Here is a 24,574-nt window from a genome sequence, read left to right on the forward strand (position 1 = left end):
CTCGACCCCGTGATCGATATCAATCGCTACATGTCGGGGAGTACGGAAGTAAGGGAATCGTTTCCCACGCTGCCAGTGTCGGAGGCAATCAGGGCCTGCAATGCAAATGAGTCCGTATTTCAGCTGCTGAGAGCGAACAATATTTACGACATAGACAAGTTGTTAAATTTTGAAGTATTCGTCGATGGCTTTGAAGATCCCCCTTTGTTCACTGGGGATTTATCCAATGTGAAGCTCATCCTGGAAAAAGAGAAATTACTTCTCACTGACATGCGTGACGGCAATTTGTCCGAATACCACAGCATCTTATTCAGCGAGCATCTTTGCACCAAATTTATCCATACGGATATATCTATACTAAAGAGAAAAACGTTGTTATTTTCTTATGATATAAACACAAGATATCTAAAAGATTGGCCAGGCTGCCTTGCTTACTACCTGGCTGCCATAGATCTATATATTTACCAAGATCATATATTGGTCCCATTGACGAATGCCGTAAAAACATTATTGGAAAAAGTAAAGGAAATTGATAATCTCATTCTATACGACAACAATAACTTTGGTGACTCTTTTAAAATACTGATGGACGCGGTTGAAAGGTCCGAGAACTTTATTAGGAATAAAGGCAACGAGTACATCAACCATCTCGCCAATAACCTTTCGATTTCGGTCAACCTTCAGATTCAAGAATATATCGAAAGAGTGATTAGGGAATCGGAAAACAACGTAGGACACTATAAGCCTCTGGCCTACATTTACCATCAAGGCGCTTCCTTAATTTGTGAACGTCTAGTCGATCCGATAGTGAGTACAGATTTCATCTGAATTCTCCACTCTGTTAATACTGTATTTATATTTTATTATTTGAAGAACGCATTTTGGCTGGCCACTCTTTTTTGCTGCATGCTTCTCCTGCCCGTACTGCTGGTAGCCCATTGTCTGATGTGCTTGTACTCTAAAATCTATCCGTCTCCGATTGTCGCTCAATTAGCAGCAGTAGAAGCAGCAAGGTAAGCCTTTCACAGCAAAAATGGTTCATACTCAGCCGGATAACTAACTATCTCCCTCCGATCCCGTCCTTACTTCCTCTAGATGTCCAGTTTGCACAGGTCCGCCGGTCATGCTAGCGCCGGCAAATATTTTGTCACAAGATTACCGCGGCAAGGCTGGGCTCACAGCTCCAGAAGAGTTGGACTACAAGTTGTTCCAGTCAGAGCGGCATCTGTAGCGATCAGCAAACGTAAGAAAGACTAGGTAAACAAAATGAGAGATCGGCTTAAATCAAATTCTGCGGTGTTTGAATATTAAATGTCTTTTATCTGTTTTATAAAGCATATTTGTTAAGCAGTGAGACCGACACGGCCTTACTTACCCGGAGGCAGGTCGGACAAAAACAACTGCAAGGTGAAGTACGTTAATTTATTAACGGGACTCATGGCTTTTTGTGACGAGGTTAGATCCAGGGAATAATTTCCGGAACCACGGTACGGACGGAAGGCCAGTGGTACTGTCCGAGCTGCACGTGAGTCGTACCGTCGCCCGCGTACCCCGCGCCAAACGATATAAGCATTCTTATTAGGCAGTGGTACTGCCTCCAGTTGTTCCTGTTTCGGCATCACGATCCTGGGCCGATTTCGCAAATTTTCGTTTAAAAACATTTTTCGCGATTCGTCAAGAAATGCTATTACTGTTCAACTGTTCACAGTGTTTCTGAAATTTTGACTTTAGGGTGATTTTATGTACGCATTCATAGAAACTTTCTGTTTTAATTTTATAGCACAGTTTACTGCTCTGCACTATATGTATATTCAATAGAATTTTTCTAACAAAAGTGCAACTTTTATCTTACCTTTAGTCTTTAATTATTCGTCAGATAAAGAACACGGACTTCGTCTGCAAGAAAACTCAATACGTTGAGTTTATTAATATCAAAATTTAACTTGTATAAGTTTATTATATTTTGCTTATTTTTTATTTTCATTTATATGTATGTACATATATCTAACAGATTTAATTTTAGGCGGGGAACATGGATGTGACTTAATTACTTAAAAGTCGACTCAAAGGTCAGATTAATTTTTGACCCCATTTAATATATAATGGCCTCCTCGTGGTGTTCCCTGGGTACCGATCTTCAATCGGGAGCCAATTTGAGCGGCGACTTTAAGTACATATGTATGTATTTACGTATATATATGTAGTTACATATATGAACATTCTTAAGGCATATCCTCTATTTATAGAAAGAAATATATATATTTATGCAAATTTATTTAAGTATATATATATTTTTTCTTATATTGTATATTTAGATACATCATTGTTATAGTTATAATAAACAAAAAAGTCGAGAACCGACGGCGTTTGCATAATTTTTATAATTTATAATAAACCTGTTTAAAATAAGGAAATAAATGTGTAATTATATTATTGTAATATTTTATATTTTGTGGTATAAATCAAACAAATAACAGCTTTTATTTCATTTCCCGCGCCCTAGTGTACCATACCCCCACCCCCTGCCCATTCTTCATTTATTTTGTGGCGGTAGGTCAGTCCATCAACAGACCCAAAACAAGAACCAAACTCAAATTTCATTTCTAGCCGCCAGCAATACTAAACACACACACGCAAAGTACGTGAGAATGCATGTGCACCCATACACTAAAACATGCTGGTGGCAAAACAGAAACAGACCTGAGAGAGTTCAAAAAATCTGAAAAAGCATACAATCACATATTTTTGTCGGAACATATTGCGTGTGTACTAACACATGCAAAGATGTTCTCTCTGCGCTCTCTCTCTCAAATGATGACGTCACTCTGGGGTCCTGAACGCGCTAGCCAGTGTGTGACGCTTTCGTTGTATGAACTTGCACATCTATATACTGTATGGTTAGTGGTTACATGTTTGAGATGGCGTATACCGTATGTTTACGGTATATCGGTATATAATTGGTATAGAAATCCAATAAATGCAAGTATTTAGAATAGGCCAGTCAAGTTGTAAATTGATTCATCAATCATATAAATTTATGTGGACATGGCTAAATGTTCCATATAGCTGGTAATATTCGATCGAAGATCAAAATTGAACAATAGGAACAACTATCCTCTTTCGTTTTTTTTTTGTTCGACCATTTTCGTTAAAACCTCTTTTTACGAAAAATGCAATAAAAGCAAGTGTTTAAAATAAACCAATCAATTAGAAAATAGATTCACTAATCGGATAAAATTATGTGGGCATGGCTAAATGTTCTATATAGCTGATAATATTCCACGGATTATCAAAAACGAGGAATATGTAAAACAGAACTTAAATTCGTCAGTATATTTTTAAAATCTGACAGTATATTTTGGTATATTTCTGAGGGTCCCACGGTATATTCTAACGATAAGTCCGCGGTCACACTGCTGAGTAAAACCTTTAAAAAAATATAATATTTATTTCGTCAAACCTGAGCAAAAAAAAAATACATTTGCTCCTTATCACTAGGATAGTACTCATAGTACCCATAGCAATAATATTCAAAACAAAGTAAAGGAAAGAAACATGAAAAAGCAGCTATACGGAACTCCGCGGGAGTCATCGCCAGGATTCCGCCGGCTATGTGCAGACAGCACGCAAAAGTCTTTTTTTGGCGGGAACTCGAACTGCTCTACACCTTCAGGGAGTTTGGAAAAAACTGCCCTGCACAAGAGGTAACTAACAGGAGTGTCTCGCCTATTTAAGGATGATTTCAAACACTTTTTCCCAACAGCCGGCATAGTTTGTCCGGGCGATCTACCCAATCGATACCCGGCATCCGGTCGGACTACAATGTTGTGGAGAGCTTTGGTTTTCCCCTGCCCGTCGTAGTGAACGAGGCCTTGACCTTTGTGGGATCTGCTGCAGGAGCCGTTTCTGCGAAGGTTGCCCAAAATGGCTGGGCTTGGGTACGGGCATAAGCACGGATCGAAAAATGATTTGGCTGGGTATTAAATTTCCGCCCTATTTCAGGTTGTGCACGGTCGCCGACTTTTAATTTGGCAGTACAAAGAGACGTCCAAGGGTGCCAAGCAACCTAGACGGGGAGGTGGCTTGTCCCAATGCCGCGAACTACAACTGCCCTACTCCGATTTAGGGTACAACAGTGCGATGATTAGTGTATTCCAGACAGACGGCCAGCAAATGGCATCCTGCATAGCAGTTTCTGCAACGGGAGATGTGCGCTATTGGCCATATATTGCCCACGACGGGAATAACGTGAATCTACCGATCCTAACCGGTCAGGACTTCGTTCAGATCATAAATCTACCATTGCAACAGGGCTACCTTGCTGTGACCTCAACTTGCACATTGGTATTTCTCAGCGTAGGCCTCACCAACGGCCGATACTCGTTGCAGCACAAGACCATAAAGCCGCCCACCAGTTTGCTTGGTGGCTTTGGCAAGAAATTTTCGTCCATGCTTATTGGAATGAACACGGGCAGCGACAAGGATCCGGTGAGGCTTGCATTTCCATCTAAAAAGGTTCCTCAAATGATATAAAAAATATTTTCCAGCTCTTGGTTGGCATGTGCTGCGAGAGAAATTCTCCTGAAGGTGAAACCGTGGTGGCTGTGCTGTCGGATCGTTCGATCCAGCGCTGGAGTTGGTCAAGCAAAGGGAATACAGAACATTTACTCCACGAGGATGAAGAGGTGGTGCGCCGGATTCGCGAAGAGTTTAAGCAAAAGTTCTGGAATCTCCGTACTCCCGCGGACAATGTGGAAATCGAGTTGCATCTGCTGGACTTTCATATCGTAGATGCCAAGGCTTACATATTGGCTGTAGCTGTTAACGCTGCCCACGCTCCACAGATGTGCTATGCCGTTGGTAAGTATTGAATTTGTCATTCAACATGAACAATACTTAATACTATTTCTAGCTGTGGCCAGTGTCCAAGCGAACAGCATACTTTTGGAGTCATTCACACCCCTTAAGTTGAATAAATTCTACAACGCCAAGACTAAAGAGGATTGCGTCAGCCTTCGCTTCATAATAGGGAGCAGCCATATCTACCTCTACACCCCAAAGGTGGTCTATCCGTTGCTCTTGGCAAACGCCGTACCCACAACCGAACTTGAGGCGGAGAAGATTGAATTTCATTTGCACGACGATCGAATTCTATGTGCTGCCGTCTGCAGTCGACTGCCGATGTTCTTTAGCCGCACACACGGACTGGTTTCAATCACACCCGGCGACTTTGATGCCAACGAGCTGCATAATATGAGCACCTGCAATACACCAGATCTGTTTGCACCAGCTATGCTCGGTAGTTTCAGTGCACCCGATCAGTCTACACTGACCGCAGTAACTGGCAGCAGCAACAATCTGCACATGTTCGAACTGGATCCGGATGAGCTATACAGCGATCTATGTGACGAAGTGGGCCAGTTAAAAGCTGCCTTCGTGTACCACCTGAAACGTAATAACAACATGGTGAAGACAATTATCGGGGAGCTTCTGCGCACTGTCAATGAGCCCGATCAATGTGGTGCGCCCTTGGATGCCTACAAGTTGGATAGGTATGAATACTTGAATTTTTACTAAAATACTATAAGCTATCAGATACTTCCATTTCCATTAGAATTGTCATCACAATAGCGGAGGACTTGGCCGAGGATCTTCCAATCGCCGATCCACGCTGGGAAGAGGCTCTGGGCGATCACGATGGCAATCGTCATGCGTTGGGGAGCTCACGCTCTATGCAAATCATCAATCAGCTGCGTGACAAAACCCTTGCCTTCGATCACTTTGCCTCATTTCTTCATGCCAGCGGCGTTTGGGAGAAGGTGATTATTACTGCTCTTCTTATTGCTATTTTTTTAAATTTATCTTGCGTCATTCTTTTCAGCTCAATGCCATACCCTGTGGTAGTAATGTGCTGAAGCCGACAAGCTTTATTTTGTCCGATATTAGCGAGAAAATAGTGGCTGCCATGGCACTGCGCTCCTTACAGGCCAAACAACCAAAAATCATCGAGCATGCCATCGATGCCACTGTCGCCATGTGGGATGAGAAGCCCAATGGCAACCTAACCACCCAGGATATATTCTATGTGAAACTGTGCAAATTCCAGTTTGTATTCGAGGCGCTAGCCGAAATGGCTGACAATCAGATTTCAGCTCAGAGAGATACCACGGTAATGGTGGCCCAATTTCTCAACGATACCAATTCCATCGTCCTGGATACACTGGGCCAGGTGTTTATGCATCGTGAGCAGCAGGCGAACAACTTCACACCGCACAATGACAGACTGGCCGCCTGCGAAAACCTTCCCTGGACGGCCATGTCGGGAAGTGCTGGAGTTCGAGACACTCTCAACCGACTTATAGACCTCAGCCTGCGCTATGGTTCCCAGTGCATTAGTGAGACGGAGCTAAGCCAGAAGTTGTACCAGCAAATATACGAGCTAGGCTTTTTGGTTCTTGAGGGGCGCAAGAACTACTTGGATAGTGTTCGAGGATCGGAGAAGGCTAATCTATTGCAGCAGCAGTTTGAGGCACAGCGCAGGGAACTCATCTCACTCCTAAGTAAGTAGGTTTTCAGTATAACTGGGGCGTATTTCATATTCATTACCTTTCCAGTCAAGGATCTTAAGTACGAGAATGCCGCTAAGTTGGCTGAAAAGTATCTGGACTTTAATAGTCTAGTGCTAATATGCGACTTGACCAATGACAAAGAACGTTTGGATGATTACATGCGCAAATACGAGGAGTTTAACTTCTCGCAGTTTGCCATCAGCTGGCATCTGCGGCAGAAGCGGCATGGCGAGGTATTCGAGCGCTTCAAGGACAACCCGATAGCGCTGGCACAGTTCATGCGTGACCATCCATCGCTGGTCTGGATTCAGCTGATATTCAACGGCGACTACGAGCGGGCGGCAAAGGGGCTGTTCGAGCTGGCGCAAAACGAGAAGGAGATTGTGGCGCGCAAGAAGTCAATGTTGTCTCTGGCCAAGCTGGCTGCTTTTGCGGCGCCCGACACCGACCTGACGTCGCAGATGGAGAAGATTAATGCTGATCTAAGGCTCATCGAGTATCAGCTGCAGTTGAGCCATGACGTACTGCAAAACTATGGCCTCGACCCAGTAGAACAGAAAGTGCTCAAAGCTGAAGATATTATCGATGTAAGTCGATCTGTCCATAGGTTCTCGTACATTATTTAACAATATTTAATAATCCCCAGTTATACATCGCCGATGAAAACGATAGTGCCACCGAAGTGGAGTTTGGCAAGGCCTTGGAGCTGCTGAGCTTTGTGGAACAGCCCTACGATCTGCGCCACATGATCTGGTGTGCGGCCATACGCCGCGACAACTGGATCGACTATGACCACAATAATTCCGTGGAATACATGCAGAACCTACTGTTCTACAAAATCATTGAAATCTCGGAGCTGATGGGCAAGGAAGGCGACAATGTTCTGCCGCCCATGGAGGAGTTCCTGGAGAGCACAGAACTGGATGACCTGCCGCAGAACAAGTCGTTCCAGTACCTCTTGAAACTGACCTACGAGTATGTGGCCGATATGTTCAAACAGCCACCAGACATGGAAGTCTAATTATGCTTTGCATATACAATCATTGACATTTATTAAAGTTTAAACCAAAAGCTGGAGATGATGTGTGGGTGTTTGGGCTTTTGTGAACCGCTGCCAGGTGTCCCTAAAAATGCATTGTACTAGCTACGAACGGACTCAACTTCACCGTAATGCTATCGGTCCCGGACCACGAAAGCGCCGTCACTATTTAGTCACTATCAATTTGAGAAAATTTCTTTATCATTACAGTTTGGAAAACAGTTTCTGTTTTAATTTTAAATTAACAAAATAGGGTATAAAAATGCACATACTCCAGATTATAAGCAACAAGTCTTCAAATGACAGCAACATTGCGACTAATTTTATGTTGAACTTTTTTGTTTAAACCTTGTTTTAGTCAAAATACAATAAATGAGAGTACTTAAAAGTAGTTAATCTTGTAGAAAATATATTCATCAACGGGATAAAACTTTGTGGGCAGAGCTCATGATGCAATTATACAAAGTGGTCTCGTCGGCAAAAGTTAGTCCCTTAACGTATGCTAGCAATAAGTGCGAGTGAAGGGCACATAGTATAGTGAGTGTGAGTGAGACGGTATATGTTGATGTTGATTAACAGGCCCGTGGGTTTTAAAATTTTAAAATAAAATGATTTTACTGATATAATAATATTTAACTTATTTAACCATTAATAATTTTTCTTCAACGTTTTTAGTTATATTAAAATGTTCTTTTACATAATATATAAAGATTACTTCTAATTCTGTGGTATTTTTTTTATATGCTTTTTATAATTTTGTTGTTGTCGGGACATAAGGGTTAAGAATATATCAAAAAATTCGTCCGTGAACAACCTTCATCATCAACAAGCAAGCATGCACTGGCGATAAGGGACAACACGAACGAACTTCGCCCCCCGACGAGACCACCTTTTATAATTGCATCATGGGCAGAGCTGAGGGTTTTAGTTGGTTTGCATTATTTTTATTATTTTCTGACCTTTTTCGCTAAAACCTTTTTTTAGAGAAAATCCAATTAAAGCAAGTGTTTAAAATGAGCCAGTCAAGAAGAACATTGATTCAGTAATCGGATTAAATTATGTGGGCACAGCTGAGGGTTCTATCTAGCTCGTAATATCCAACCAAATATCAAAAACGAAGAATATGGAACTTGAATACAAATTATTCGTCAGTATATTCCGGTATATTTGTAAAGTTCTGTCGTATATTTCGGTATGTTTCTGAGTGTCAGACAGCATATCTGACCGATAAATCCGCGGTCACACTAATCCCTACGGGCAGCCATTTTTTTCACGCTTTGTGTAAAAATTTGTGGAAAAAGTAGAAAAGTTTAAAAAATAAAGTAAAAAGGGCTGTAACAGTTTTCTGATACTTGTAAAAGTATGCAATATTGAAATTTGTGAGTGTTCGAAGTGCGTGAAACCAACAATTGAACATGGAAACTGTTGTGGCTTTCAACAATGAGGTAAGTCCGAGGCAGGGCAGCCGCCGCTTGCTGATTGCGTGAGAAAAACTCGCTGCAAAGTACGCAAATTGTTTAAAGCGTGGTGGTTATACAACGCCAACCACTGATCCGATGCAATTGTTACAGTGAATATGTGCATACACAAAAAATAGTTATTTCTAGGCAATGCCACAAATTTGTTCGTACAAGCGCAGCACAGCGCCGCCCAGGGTTGCATGTTGCCTTGCCCGTGATACCGTGTACTCGATTGCGATAACCACAACCCCATGCCCACTTGTTCTTCCCATTCTGTCCTTTGCAGCTCTCCGGACTCTATGACAGCCGACCGCCCATATCCAAGGCCAAAATGGCCGCAATTACGAAGTCAGCAATGCGAGCCATCAAGTTCTATAAGCATGTCGTCCAGAGCGTGGAGAAGTTCATATTGAAGTGAAAGCCGGAGTACAAGGTGCCGGGCCTGTATGTTATCGACTCGATTGTGCGTCAATCGCGCCACCAGTACGGGCCCGAGAAGGATGTATTCGCCCCCCGCTTCCAGCGAATCCTCACAGAGACCTTTGCCAATCTCTTCCGCTGTGCTCCCGAAGATAAGAGCCGCATCATTCGCGTCCTCAATCTCTGGCAGAAGAACAATGTCTTCAAGTCGGACGTCATCCAACCCATCTTCGATCTGGCCGACCCCAACCACCCCATTTACCATCAAATGCAAATGCAAATGCAAATGGGCGGTGGAGTCGGACCCGGTGGCAATGTGGGGCCTGGTCCCAGCAGCAGTGGCGCCCTTAGTCTGGCCGATATCTCCAGTGGGCCTAATGGCCTCAACACCTCTGGATTGAGCAACATGGACCTGAGCATGAACAGTGGCGCGGGAGACGACAAAATGGGCGGGGTGCCCGATTTATCGGTGAGTTGTTGATTCGGCACCGCGGATGTTGGGCTTGGAGAACACACTCCACACAACATACATACTAACCGAATCCGAATGGGTATCCTGTATCCTTTGTGTATCCCTTAACGCATACTAACTCGCAATCTCTTCCAATCGTTGTTGTTCCGCTGTCTCTTGCTTCATGTCTTGCCAACCAACATCTTTCGTCCTCGTACACGCAAACACACGAAATACCCCAGATGGGTCATGAGAAATCCTACGGTGGCGGTGTCAGCAGCAGCAGCTTAAAGCGTCATCATTCGGATCAGCATTATATGAAGCGTCAATCGGGATCGTCCAGCAAGTCGCATCATCACAAATATAGCAAGACCTCGCACGAAATCGACTACGATGTGCGCTCGATCATGGACTACGAGGAGGACAACATGCAGCGGATGATGGCCGATGATCATCATCATCATCATGGCCATCACTGCATGGGCGACGACTCGCCCCCTACTTCATCCAATCTGCTAGACGTATGGCCGAATCCCTATCGATCTCATTCGCTTTTTTGTTTAGTTTTAATTTCTTGTATTAACACTGCCCGCACTCTTTTGCGATCTGTTTTGCTTAATCCCTGGTTGGTCTTTTGCAGAACAACAATCTCAAACAACTGCTCAACGATCCGAATGTGCTGCGACAGCTGCAGACACTGCAGAATTTCCAGAAGTTCAAGCAACAGGAGGAAAACCAAAAGATGCGCTACCAGGACGATGCCCTCCAACAGCATTTGCAGAACGTGTTGAAGGTATCGTATATCGTTTATCCCTGGGTTACATTCCCTGGTAATCTGTAATCCAATCCAGGGCACTGCTGGCATGCCCCCTGGGATGGGAATGGGCTTGGGCATGGGCATGGGCATGAACCTCAACCACAGTGATGGGCAGGACATGAACAAGGACGTGGAGTTCATATCGGAGCAGCAGTCGATTGAGGTATACCACCGAATCTATTACTTTCTTTCTATCTTAGTTGTTTGTTTCGGCCTCGTGTATCTTTTCGAGGGAGCGCGCGGGGTTTCAATTCCCTTTTCGCCTGTACTTCGTCTCTACCGCGACCCCGCTGCCCATCGGTTTCGTCTGTTCGGCAATGCCTTCACCGTCGAAGCGGTGGTCGCGGATCGCCGATGTCATTGGAGCGGCACGACCTTTGGCCGTCTCAGCTTGCTAAATTAGTTAGTTAGTCAATAAATATTTGCACACTGAAAAAATGTTAAACTTTGAGTGCTTATATCTCCTAAACTAAAACTATCTTGAAAATTCGATTGGAAAATTCTCTATTAGATGCGTACATTAAATTTATATAAAGCACTCGTACAATTTTTTGACTATTTCGGCTGAGTCCCCACTGTGCCGCGCCAAAGACATCAGCGACCACGCTGCCCTACGGTTTCGGCACGCAGAAACTGACATGCTTTCAGTGCGCTTGTGTGTGAAGCTAAAAGCCGCGGCATATATATGTACGCGTATATGCTGCGGGCAAAACCGGTTTATGGCCGTGCCGACCTAGGACATACACACATATACACAACTACAAGCATATTTCTGGGTTGGCTCGAGCTCGTGCTGACCGAGGCATTGACGAAGCCGAGTAGCACTTCGGAGGCGAAGGTAGCGTAAAAGAGAATTGAAGTACTAGCCCCGCGCGCCCGTACCATGAAGCGTCAAACGAAAATTGAAAAAGCATTTGTTCCTCATGCGACATCTTGGTATTGTATAGTCTTTGGTTTGAGTTTGTCCGCAAGAAGCGCGCAAAATGTTGTTATAACCGAGCGGAGCCGAGCGTAGCGGTCTAGGATTGTCTCCAATTTAAAATTAAGCTCTAACTATATCTGCGATAAAATTAAACTCTTTAAGCAATAACTTTACCACAATACGGCTCAACAATTGGTTCCACCCTACCCTCGAGGGGCTGAGGGACGTTATTGAGCCATAAGTAGATACGATACTATTTTTGCCACCAAAAGTAAAAAATAATACTACCCTCGCATTGCCTTGCCTTGTCTTAAAGAGCGAAAAATCATTGAAAAACACTGCAAATATTTGAGATCAGAGCCTAAGAAACGAATAGTTGATTTAAAGATTTAAAGATTAAAGATATGTTGTACAATATATGACAAAAAAGAGAAGAGAAGCCAAAGGTAAGGTTTTTAAGAAAAACATTGTCCGGCGGACCCGCACCCGATGCTATAACAACGTTTGGTAAGTGTTCTCCTAAATATGTAAACCATTCAAAACAAAGAATCAAAAACTTGCTCGAAAACGCAAAATGCCAACGAAATGTCAAGAATCGTCGAATCGAACCACACGTCAACACACGCCAGAGAATGCAGTTTTTTGCAAACTCCAAAAATGCTAAAGAAAATTGCATAGAAACCAAAAATTAAATAGTCCGCAAATGCCAGCAACCGTAAAACCTATGTATGGATATAATGATATTGCGTGTGCAGTGTACACCAATACAATACAATAATCTGGACCCTCAAGAGAAAGAGCAACCAAACTCTGAAAACGAAAAAAGCATACGATCACATATTTTTTTGAAATATAGTTTTTAATTTTGTCTGTTCGCTCTGCGTTACGTTACATGTTTGAGCTGGCGTATACCGTATGTTTACGGTATATCGGTATATAATTAGTATAGAAATCCAATAAATGCAAGTATTTGGAATAGGCCAGTCAAGTTGAAAATTGATTCATCAATCATATAAATTTATGTGGGCATGGCTAAATGTTCCATATAGCTGGTAATATTCGATCGAAGATCAAAATTGAACAATAGGAACAACTATCCTCTTTCGTTTTTTTTTGTTCGACCATTTTCGTTAAAACCTCTTTTTACGCAAAACGCAATAAAAGCAAGTGTTTAAAATAAACCAATCAATTAGAAAATAGATTCACTAATCGGATAAAATTATGTGGGCATGGCTAAATGTTCTATATAGCTGATAATATTCCACGGATTATCAAAAACGAGGAATATGTAAAACAGAACTTAAATTCGTCAGTATATTTTTAAAATCTGACGGTATATTTTGGTATATTTCTGAGGGTCCGACGGTATATTTTAACGATAGGTTAGGTTAGGTAGAGACGGCCGCTAAGCTCGCTCGGAGCCCAGCACACTTAGGCCGGTTTCGGCCCGTTGTGATACCGCTTGGGATCATTCCCTCCCTGCAGATGAGACTTCATGTCAACAGTTGTCCCATATATTCTTGATCAGCATCAATAGCCGAGTCGATTGAGCCATGTCTGTCTGTCCGTCTGTCCGTCCGTCCGTCTGTCCGTCCCCTTCAGCGCCTAGTGCTCAAAGACTATAAGAGCGAGAGCAACGATGTTTTGGATCCAGACTTCTGTGATATGTCACTGCTACAAGAATATTTCAAAACTTTGCCCCGCCCACTTCCGCCCCCACAAAGGGCGAAAATCTGTGGCATCCACAATTTCGACGATACGAGAAAACTAAAAACGCAGAATCGTAGAAGATAACTATATCTTCTAGAGTGCAAAATCTGAACCAGATCGTATAATTATTATAGCCAGAATCAAGAAAACAATTTCATTTTTTCTCGCCCTGTCTCTCTCTAACACACACGTAGCATAGGCGGCTTTGCTTAGAGTAAAACCTTAGCGCCTAGATCTCAGAGACTATAAAAGCTAGAGCAACCAAATTTGGTATCCACACTCCTAATATATCGGACCGAGACGAGTTTGTTTCAAAATTTCGCCACACCCCCTTCCGCCCCCGCAAAGAATGAAAATCTGGGATATTCACAAATCTCAGAGACTATTAAGGCTAGAGTAACCAAATTTGGTATCCGCACTCCTGTTAGATCTCACTATAAAACGTATATATCAAAATTTCGCCCCACCCCCTTCCGCCCCCACAAAGGACGAAAATCTGTTGCATCCCCAATATTGAGGATACGAGAAAACTAAAAACCCAGAATCATAGATAATGATCATATATATCAGATTGCTGAATCTGGATCAGATCAGATCATTTTTATAGCCAAAAGGAACAAATCAATTTTCACTGGCTACGCAGCACCCGACGTCACGCTCAGACTGATTTTCTGTCTCTCTCGCACGCACTCCTTGTCGTGTCGTTTAATATTAGCGGCGTCTGCCGGAGGAGAGCCATACTGACTTAGTATCGGGTATAACTGTAGAGTTGCGGTCTCCGCAGCAACTCACAACGTTCCCCCTCGTTTTTATTTAGTATAGATGAGTCACCTATGTTCTGGGGTACCCATTGTTCAGAGTCCCTAAGACGTAATGCTGCCATTTCTGCCCGCTCCTTTCCTGCAAAGTCAAGGCTCTGAAGGCATAACATGGCGTTTAGCGCATCATTTGGTGTAGTTCGAAGAGCTCCACTGATGCAGAGGGCGGCTGTTCGCTGAACCTTGCCCAGCTGATTGGTGATTGTCCTTTTTGTTAGGGCAGGCCACCAGACAGTAACTCCGTAGAGTATTATAGGTCTGACTATTGCCAGATATATCCATCGGACTATGCTTGGGTTCATGCCCCACTTTAGGCCGATAGCTTTTTTGCAAGTATAGAGTGCTGTCGTTGCCTTCCTCACTCTATCCTTGACATTCAGGTTCCAGCTAAGCTTTTTATACCCGATACTCAAAATGAGTATTGGGGTATATTAGATTTGTGGTAAAAGTGGATGTGTGTAACGTCCAGAAGGAATCGTTTCCGACCCCATAAAGTATATATATTCTTGATCAGCATCAATAGCCGAGTCGATTGGGCCCTGTCTGTCTGTCCGTCTGTCCGTCCGTCCGTCTGTCCGTCCCCTTCAGCGCCTAGTGCTCAAAGACTATAAGAGCTAGAGCAACGATGTTTTGGATCCAGACTTCTGTGATATGTCACTGCTACAAAAATATTTCAAAACTTCGCCCCGCCCACTTCCGCCCCCACAAAGGACGAAAATCTGTGGCATCCACAATTTTAAAGATATGAGAAAACCAAAAACGTAGAGTTGTAGAGAATGACCATATCTTTAAGACTGCGGAATCTGAATTGGATCGTATTATTATTATAGCCAGCATCAAGAGAACAATTTCATTCTTTCTCGCTCTGTCTCTCTCTAACACACAGGTTTCATGGTCGGTTTTGCCAATTGCAAAATATGAGTTCAAGGATCTCAGAACCCATAAGAGCTAGAGCAACCAAATTTGGTATCCACACTCCTGTGATATCGGACCTTGACCGTTTTGTGTCAAAATTTCGCCACACCCCTTCCGCCCCCGCAAAGGACGAAAATCTGGGGCATCCACAAATCTCAGAGACTATTAACGCTAGAGTAACCAAATTTAGTATCCGCACTCCTGTTAGATCTCACTATAAAACGTATATCTCAAAATTTCGTCCCACCCCCTGCCGCCCACACAAAGGACGAAAATCTGTTGCATCCACAATATTGCAGATTCGAGAAAACTAAAAACGCAGAATCATAGATAACGACCATATCTATCTGATTGCTGAATCTGGATCAGATCGGATCATTTTTGTAGCCATAAGCAAGAAATCAATTTGCAGTGGCTACGCAGCGCCCGACGTCACGCTCAGACTGATTTTCTGTCTCTCTCGCACGCACTCTTTGTCGTGTCGTTCAATATTAGCGGCGTCTGCCGGAGGAGAGCCATACTGACTAAGTATCGGGTATAACTGTAGAGTTGCGGTGTCCGCACCAACTCACAACGTTCCCCCTCGTTGTCAATTACCAACCCTAAGTAACTGGCACTGTCGCTGAAGGAGAGCCTGTATCCGTTTAGTGTTGGGTGGTTGAGGGCGGGACCTTGTATTTTTTTGTGAATAATCCGAGTTCCGTTTTCGAGGGATTTAGTCCCAATCCGCGCGATTCTGTCCATTCGGACAATCGAGCAAGCTTTGCGGTCATTAGGTCGCATAGTGTTTGGGGTATTTCCCCGCAAAGATAATTGCAACGTCATCCGCGTATGCCACTACTTTACAGCCCCCCTCTTCCAGGTCGCATAGAATCTTATTGACTGCAATGTTCCATAGAAGAGGAGACAGAACTCCCCTTGCGGGGTTCCTCTGTTGACTTACCTTGACTGGGTGGACGATCCCATCGATGATGTCACCGTCCTGCGTATGAGCAATTGATCAATGAGCATCACCAAGTGACGTCCACCCCCAGGTCTGTCAGGGCTTCTGTAATGGCGCCCGGTGTGACGTTGTTGAAGGCTCCCTCGATATCGAGAAAAGCTATTAGTGAGTATTCTTTGAGATGCAGGATTTTTCTACACTCGAGATCACTTCGTGAAGTGCCGTTTCCGTGGATTTTCCTTTCCGGTAGGCATGCTGCGCACTTGAGTACAGCTGGGACTTATGGTAGTCCGTAATTGTAACCCGATAAGTCTCTCAAAGGTTTTGAGTAGGAAAGACGATAAACTGATTGGTCTAAAATCTTTCGGGGTTGAGTGTGAGGCTTTGCCTGCTTTAGGGATGAAAACTATCCTAGCCTTAAGCCACGATTGCGGTATTGTACATACCGCCAGTATCTTCCTGAAGATACTATGTAGCCAGTTGATGGCCGTCTCCCCGGCCTTCTGAAGTTGGGCCGGGATTACCTGGTCCGGGCCTGGCGATTTAAACGGGTTGAAGCTGTTTACTGCCCAACTTATGTTCCGTTTTGTAAGGATATGGTCCATCGATTCTACCGATCCCTCTCCTGGGAGGTGTGACGGCTCGGTGGATGTGCATCCGGGGAAATGCGTGTCGAGCAGAATGTGTAGGGACTCCTCACTAGAGTTGGTCCACGTGCCATCATTCTTTTGAGGTAACCTACAGAGGGGGTAGTTTTTGAGACAACTTTCCGGAGTCTTGCGGCCTCCGAAGTTTCCTCGATTTCGGAGCAATATTTTTGCCAGGAGGCTCTTTTAGCCTTCATCGTTTCCTTTTTGTATAGTGCTAGACTGGTTTTATAGTCTGCCCAGTGAGTATCCTCCTTAGTTCTTGTGGCTCTATTGAATAGAGTCCTACAAGTTCTACGAAGGGTGTCTAGTTGCTTAGACCACCAGGGGGTTTCTTCTTCCCCCTTGGTCTGGTAGAAGGGCATGCTGCCTTGAAGGCTTTGTTGCACGTAAACCTGTTCACAAGACGGTTGGGCAATTAGCCGGCGTTAGGAGGGAGTAGCTCCTCCAGGGTTGTGTTATATTTTTCCCAGTTGGCTTTTCTGGGGTTGATATAGTCGGTTGGTTTGGGAATATCGAAGGATAATATCGTCTCGATATACCTGTGGTCCGAGAAGGAGTGGTCTCCTAGGACTCTCCAGCTCTTGATTGTGTCCAGCAGTTTGCTTGACACTAGCGTGAGGTCAATGACCCCATGCGATTTTTTAATTATAAATGTGGGGTCGTTACCCCGATTGCATATGAATAAATTTGAGTTCAGGATGAAGCTGAACAGTGACTCACCCCTTACATTCGTGTCCGTGCTCCCCCATTGGGTGTGGTGGGCGTTGGCATCGCAAACCTATAAGTAGATCTTTGTCCGTCCTTTCGCTGTCGCTGGCTATTTTGCGAACAAGGTCGTACGGAGGATCATCCTCCTCGTGGTCCATATAGGACGCCACCAGCCTGAGATGATTCCCTTTTAGTTCTAGGCTTACCGCCGTGTTATCGCCATCGCTATAATTATGGAGCAGAAAGATATTTAGGTGCTTTCTAGCAAGTATGCAGGTACGATTTTACCTTCTGGACGGTTTTCTAAGGGTTAAACTACAAAGAGAGCGAGAGCGCTCTAACTGCGATTGCCCACTCGGAGAACGGCATCGTTTCATGCTAGGGCGGCGTAACCTCGTTTCCGATCACCATGAAGAGTCTTCGTTTGCGTTTCGACGAAATCACAACGACAATTAGCAGTTGCAGCCGGCCGCGCTTAAACCCGTATTACCCATTACATTGTACTCTATACGCGATTAAGATTAAAGTTTAAGTTGATTGAAGTCCAAATTAATAAATCTCTAATTGTCTATATCGTGTAGTAAATTATTAAACGCAAATATTCCCCAGAGCATTTCTGCTCAACATTGAAATCTCGTATCGAGGATTTCACAACACCTTCATTTTGGGATACAATGATCTTGTATTCCCTCGTCCCCAATCCACAGACCTTGCCTCCTACCACCCAAGGCTCCTGGATCAGGACTACGTCGGCTCCGCTTGCGTCTAGGCGGAGTATGAGAGCAGCCGATGCTGCTTTACAGTGGTGGAGATTTCTTTGAAGGATCCTTAGGACCATCTTCAAGATTCTCCACCACCGTGATGTCCGCGTCCGAGTCATCTGAGACTCTCTCTCGGCACATTGACTCAAAGTCGAGCATCAGCTCTGTCTCTGAGGAGAAGCCTTCCTGGTCTGGCTCCAGCTCGTCGTCAGGCGCTTCGATCTCCGCAGCGGCATCCTGCACGTCTGGGTTGACGACAGGAAGCGCCGCGGCCGCCGCGTCCGATTTGTACACCTTGATGGTGACCGAGCTGAAGCCGAAGTTTAGCTCTCCTTTTGCTGCCTCTATCGGGGCCAGCGACTCTTTATTGAGAACGAGCACTGCCTGGTTAGTCGGCCCTTGTGTCGTCTCAACCTTGGCTACCTTCCAATCTGAGGTTGGTAGTCCTGGGTTGCATCTCTGCAGCATCTTGAGGATGCGTTCTGGCTCCTTAAAGCTAGCCGGCACCCAAATTCTGGCCCTCGGTCTGCTGGGCACCTCGCTCCAGTCGACTGCGACGAGTTTCGCCCCAGCATATACCTCGCCGACCTGCGCTACCGCCGCTTTATAAAGCTTTACAGAGCGCTCGTCTTCGCAGGCAATTATCTTAACATTGCCCTGGAACCACCCCATGTCCTTGCAGACTGGCGGAGGTCCAGGGTCTTTGTCGAGGAGTTCGAAGCAGCGGTCGGCCAGTGCCGCTTCCACCCACTTCCACTGACTCCTTGGGATTCTACCCTCTGCGCTGCCTCTGTCGAGGACACCAATTAGCGTCCTCTCCTTGGCAATCTGCGCAAAGGAGACATTTGGCAGCACTCTGGAGCGCTTTGCTACCGGTCCCGGTGTCTCCTGCGAGCGCTGCCTCTTGGCTTGGGGAGCCACCTTTTTCTGTTCCAAGGTGAACTCCGGGAGCATGGCCGAAGCCCATTCCACCTTCTTCAGCCAGTCGGCTGATGGGCTGGCTTCACTGCTGGCGTGTTGCCGACGGAGTATGTGCCCTGCACTCCTCTTTTCGGCATATGTGTAACGTCTGGCTTGGGCGCTTGTCGACGGCAAGTCAACCCCCTCCGCTTTACCAGAAGGTCGGGCAGCCGCAATATTGCTTAGCTTTCCTTCCAAGGTGTCAGCTTCGGGAGTTACCTTGCCACCCACACCGGATTCGGGATGGGACCTCCTCGGGTTCGCACAGGCACCTTCCACCTTGCAGGTATTCCCTACTATAGAGCCGGTTGGGCCAGGCCTTTGGGCCACTGCCTTTCCGAGCTTGGGATTGCTCCCAGTTGGCATTTGGGGAGCGCCGCACTCATTTGTTTTTTTGTTTGTTTTTTGGTTTTTGTTCTTGTTATACATCCTGTTCCCACGAGATGCAGAGAAAGGGAAAGGTCAGCCCGGGCAGAGATCCACGTTGCCCGGGTAAGGCATCATTAGAACAGGGGGCTGCCAAGTCCCTGAGCCCTCCGTTAGCGACTGGGCTAGTTTTTATACCGGGCCCCCAGCCAGGCTGACTCTCGGCACGGGTCGAGTAACACACTTAGTCCGGCCCGGTGTGAGGTGGGTGTGGGGGTTGGGATGTGGGTAGGTATAGTGTATGGATGGGAGTGTGTGAGCTACTTATTGAGGCGGCACCACAAGCGCATCGTCAGTGCTGCTACCTAGCTAACACCCGCTGGCTGTCCGGGACTGCTTATTTCGGTACTCTCCCGTGAGGGATGCCCGCTTATTCGCAGCTGACCTACCGAGGTAGGCCGTTCGCTATCCGCAACCCGCGACCCGTCCGGTGGCCTCAGCTAGGCCCCCTTTGAGCTACCTCACGAGCTCATCAGACCAGAATTTTAACGATAAGTCCGCGGTCACACTGCTGAGTAAAACCTTTAAAAAAATATAATATTTATTTCGTCAAACCTGAGCAAAAAAAAAAATAAATACATTTGCTCCTTATCACTAGGATAGTACTCATAGTACCCATAGCAATAATATTCAAAACAAAGTAAAGGAAAGAAACATGAAAAAGCAGCTATACGGAACTCCGCGGGAGTCATCGCCAGGATTCCGCCGGCTATGTGCAGACAGCACGCAAAAGTCTTTTTTTGGCGGGAACTCGAACTGCTCTACACCTTCAGGGAGTTTGAAAAAAACTGCCCTGCACAAGAGGTAACTAACAGGAGTGTCTCGCCTATTTAAAGATGATTTCAAACACTTTTTCCCAACAGCCGGCATAGTTTGTCCGGGCGATCTACCCAATCGATACCCGGCATCCGGTCGGACTACAATGTTGTGGAGAGCTTTGGTTTTCCCCTGCCCGTCGTAGTGAACGAGGCATTGACCTTTGTGGGATCTGCTGCAGGAGCCGTTTCTGCGAAGGTTGCCCAAAATGGCTGGGCTTGGGTACGGGCATAGCACGGATCGAAAAATGATTTGGCTGGGTATTAAATTTCGGCCCTATTTCAGGTTGTGCACGGTCGCCGACTTTTAATTTGGCAGTACAAAGAGACGTCCAAGGGTGCCAAGCAACCTAGACGGGGAGGTGGCTTGTCCCAATGCCGCGAACTACCACTGCCCTACTCCGATTTAGGGTACAACAGTGAGTTGATTAGTGTACTCCAGACAGACGGCCAGCAAATGGCATCCTGCATAGCAGTTTCTGCAACGGGAGATGTGCGCTATTGGCCATATATTGCCCACGACGGGAATAACGTGAATCTACCGATCCTAACCGGTCAGGACTTCGTTCAGATCATAAATCTACCATTGCAACAGGGCTACCTTGCTGTGACCTCAACTTGCACATTGGTATTTCTCAGCGTAGGCCTCACCAACGGCCGATACTCGTTGCAGCACAAGACCATAAAGCCGCCCACCAGTTTGCTTGGTGGCTTTAGCAAGAAATTTTCGTCCATGCTTATTGGAATGAACACGGGCAGCGACAAGGATCCGGTGAGGCTTGCATTTCCATCTAAAAAGGTTCCTCAAATAATATAAAAAATATTTTCCAGCTCTTGGTTGGCATGGGCTGCGAGAGAAATTCTCCTGAAGGTGAAACCGTGGTGGCTGTGCTGTCGGATCATTCGATCCAGCGCTGGAGTTTGTCAAGCAAAGGGAATACAGAACATTTACTCCACGAGAATGAAGAGGTGGTGCGCCGGATTCGCGAAGAGTTTAAGCAAAAGTTCTGGAATCTCCGTACTCCCGCGGACAATGTGGAAATCGAGTTGCTTCTGCTGGACTTTCATATCGTAGATGACAAGGCTTACATATTGGCTGGAGCTGTTAACGCTGCCCACGCTCCACAGATGTGCTATGCCGTTGGTAAGTATTGAATTTGTCATTCAACATGAACAATACTTAATACTATTTCTAGCTGTGGCCAGTGTCCAAGCGAACAGCATACTTTTGGAGTCATTCACACCCCTTAAGTTGAATAAATTTTACAACGCCAAGACTAAAGAGGATTGCGTCAGCCTTCGCTTCATAATAGGGAGCAGCCACATCTACCTCTACACCCCAAAGGTGGTCTATCCGTTGCTCTTGGCAAACGCCGTACCCACAGCCGAACTTGAGGCGGAGAAGATTGAATTTCATTTGCACGACGATCGAATTCTATGTGCTGCCGTCTGCAGTCGACTGCCGATGTTCTTTAGCCGCACACACGGACTGGTTTCAATCACACCCGGCGACTTTGATGCCAACGAGCTGCAGAATATGAGCACCTGCAATACACCAGATCTGTTTGCACCAGCTATGCTCGGTAGTTTCAGTGCACCCGATCAGTCTACACTGACCGCAGTAACTGGCAGCAGCAACAATCTGCACATGTTCGAACTGGATCCGGATGAGCTATACAGCGATCTAAGTGACGAAGTGGGCCAGTTAAAAGCTGCCTTCGTGTACCACCTGAAGCGTAATAACAACATGGTGAAGACAATTATCGGGGAGCTTGTGCGCACTGTCAATGAGCCCGATCAATGTGGTGCGCCCTTGGATGCCTACAAGTTGGATAGGTATGAATACTTGAATTTTTACTAAAATACTATAAGCTATCAGATACTTCCATTTCCATTAGAATTGTCATCACAATAGCGGAGGACTTGGCCGAGGATTTTCCAATCGCCGATCCACGCTGGGAAGAGGCTCTGGGCGATCACGATGGCAATCGTCATGCGTTGGGGAGCTCACGCTCTATGCAAATCATCAATCAGCTGCGTGACAAAACCCTTGCCTTCGATCACTTTGCCTTATTTCTTCATGCCAGCGGCGTTTGGAAGAAGGTGATTATTACTTCTCTTCTTATTGCTATTTTTTTAAATTTATCTTGCGTCATTCTTTTCAGCTCAATGCCATACCCTGTGGTAGTAATGTGCTGAAGCCGACAAGCTTTATTTTGTCCGATATTAGCGAGAAAATAGTGGCTGCCATGGCACTGCGCTCCTTACAGGCCAAACAACCAAAAATCATCGAGCATGCCATCGATGCCACTGTCGCCATGTGGGATGAGAAGCCCAATGGCAACCTAACCACCCAGGATATATTCTATGTGAAACTGTGCAAATTCCAGTTTGTATTCGAGGCGCTAGCCGAAATGGCTGACAATCAGATTTCAGCTCAGAGAGATACCACGGTAATGGTGGCCCAATTTCTCAACGATACCAATTCCATCGTCCTGGATACACTGGGCCAGGTGTTTATGCATCGTGAGCAGCAGGCGAACAACTTCACACCGCACAATGACAGACTGGCCGCCTGCGAAAACCTTCCCTGGACGGCCATGTCGGGAAGTGCTGGAGTTCGAGACACTCTCAACCGACTTATAGACCTCAGCCTGCGCTATGGTTCTGTAGCGGGCCTGAAGCGACGTAGAAGAAGTCGATAGGTTTGGCGGGAAGGATTAATCGGCTAAGATTTGAAAGAAAAATTGAAAGTCAAGACCATGATATCGATCTTGGGGCCAGGGATACATGCTGCCACCCTTTGACAGGCACAGGGTTACTTTGACCTGTTAACAGGCGCAGGGTTACTTTGACCTGTTAAAGTTTGCTTTGTACATCTGACAGGCCATGTCAAATTCCTTTTCCGGTTAAAGATCTCGTCGAGAACGGGTGTGGGCGCAAACGAATCTTTTGTAAGAAGTGCCATCATAGGAAAATTCCATTGTGAAACAACTCGACACGGTACGGAAAAGACATACCTTTCGGTTGATCGCGATATTTTGGGTGAGTGCGATTGGAAAAATCCACAGAACAGGTTTTCATCTGATTTTCTGCAGCTCACGCACCCGCTGATTCCCTTGCTCGTACAAGAGGAGTGACGGGCACGGAGTCTCGCGACAGATCCGCTCGGAGGAAAGACGCCACAGCTTCAAAGACCGGACGGTCTTTCGCTTATTGCGTGGGGCAGCGACCCACGTTATTTAAACGCACCCCATCGTCCAGTCGCCGGCTAAGTAAGCCGCAGAGCGCAGTCAGCCGGGGGCTGGAATAAGCAAACGCCTTCCCGCTTGGGACCCTTCTCCTGCGAGGAGCACCCTAGACAGGGTTAAACAGCAGCGCGCGCCAAGGCGCGTGAAGAAGAAGCAGGAGCAAATCAGGGATGTTGCAGTGCTAAAGCCACCTGCGGCCTTCGTTTTCTCGGTTGCCCGAGCGCAGACCATGCTGCAGTGATGAAGCCAACTGCGGCCATCGTCTTCCTGGTTGCCCAATCGTCTGCCAAACAGAGGCAGAATTCTCCGCCTTCGGCTGTCCTCTTCGCCCCGACTCTGTCCAGGATTCCTCTTCCAGCAGCTTCAGGGAGCACAGTTCACAAAATCATAGGGTTCAGCGGATGCTAGCCTCGTCTATTACCATCCTAATGTTTAAAGTATAAAAATCTCACAAAATTTGTATATTCATGAAGAATAATTATCAGCCAACCTCATTAACGTTCAAGTTCCCCCCTGGGAGTTCGGGAAATGTGTTCAGAATTTGCAGTTATAAGTATTGTTAAGACATCGCTAGTTTAATTCATTTTCGTTACACATTCGTTAAACATATATCAGCTTAAGCAATCATTATAAATATTCACAAGCTATTGTTGTCAGTTAAGTTTCGGATTGAATTGTCAGGGAGAAAATTCCCCCAAAAGTTCTGTGGCTCCACATACAAGGAGTAGGTCGAAGTTAGGAATTCTGAGTTGTAGCAAGAGATAGAGTCTTCGTACTGTAAACCACCTTTCCGAATTAACGCTTGTTTTCAGCCTACGTCGGAAGATCGATCTTTCGTCGTTGGAAATTGAACAGTGAGTGAGTAAGCATACCTTCCAAAAGTTGAAATGTACGTAGTTTTGAAAACCGACTGATCCTTGCCCAACCTCGCGAATTTGA

General features: G+C 45.5%; 4 protein-coding genes across 5 annotated transcripts in view; 2 read left to right on the top strand and 2 right to left on the bottom strand.

The window, feature by feature from the left end:
* LOC117194053 (GTP cyclohydrolase 1) overlaps window positions 1-24,574 on the bottom strand; it is a 156,875-nt gene that overhangs the window by 90,925 nt on the left and 41,376 nt on the right. The window lies entirely within an intron of this gene.
* LOC117194056 lies at window positions 911-1,742 on the bottom strand. 2 transcript variants are annotated; one of them, XM_033398702.1, is made up of 2 exons: window positions 1,376-1,742; window positions 911-1,225 (listed from the first exon to the last, which is right to left on the bottom strand). In XM_033398702.1, the coding sequence occupies exons 1-2, from the start codon at window positions 1,659-1,661 to the stop codon at window positions 1,176-1,178; spliced, it is 336 nt and encodes a 111-aa protein (XP_033254593.1). In that variant the 5' UTR covers window positions 1,662-1,742; the 3' UTR covers window positions 911-1,175. The 2 variants fall into 2 exon arrangements, with proteins under 2 accessions (XP_033254593.1, XP_033254592.1); XM_033398701.1 differs by having other exon boundaries at window positions 911-1,253.
* On the top strand, window positions 3,458-7,646 carry LOC117194051 (nuclear pore complex protein Nup133-like). The gene is made up of 9 exons (XM_033398693.1): window positions 3,458-3,704; window positions 3,764-3,938; window positions 4,003-4,488; window positions 4,548-4,860; window positions 4,913-5,552; window positions 5,615-5,819; window positions 5,882-6,560; window positions 6,615-7,156; window positions 7,216-7,646. Exons 1-9 carry the CDS (start codon window positions 3,556-3,558, stop codon window positions 7,588-7,590), a joined length of 3,564 nt encoding a protein of 1,187 aa, XP_033254584.1. The 5' UTR covers window positions 3,458-3,555; the 3' UTR covers window positions 7,591-7,646.
* On the top strand, window positions 8,931-23,131 carry LOC117194052 (nuclear pore complex protein Nup133-like). Its single transcript, XM_033398694.1, has 12 exons — window positions 8,931-9,053; window positions 9,355-9,957; window positions 10,182-10,460; window positions 10,580-10,732; window positions 10,791-10,919; window positions 20,168-20,373; window positions 20,433-20,607; window positions 20,671-21,156; window positions 21,216-21,528; window positions 21,581-22,220; window positions 22,283-22,487; window positions 22,550-23,131. Exons 2-12 carry the CDS (start codon window positions 9,757-9,759, stop codon window positions 23,087-23,089), a joined length of 3,327 nt encoding a protein of 1,108 aa, XP_033254585.1. The 5' UTR covers window positions 8,931-9,053; window positions 9,355-9,756; the 3' UTR covers window positions 23,090-23,131.

Source organism: Drosophila miranda, assembly GCF_003369915.1.
Source record: "Drosophila miranda strain MSH22 chromosome Y unlocalized genomic scaffold, D.miranda_PacBio2.1 Contig_Y2_pilon, whole genome shotgun sequence".
NCBI lineage: Eukaryota > Metazoa > Arthropoda > Insecta > Diptera > Drosophilidae > Drosophila > Drosophila miranda.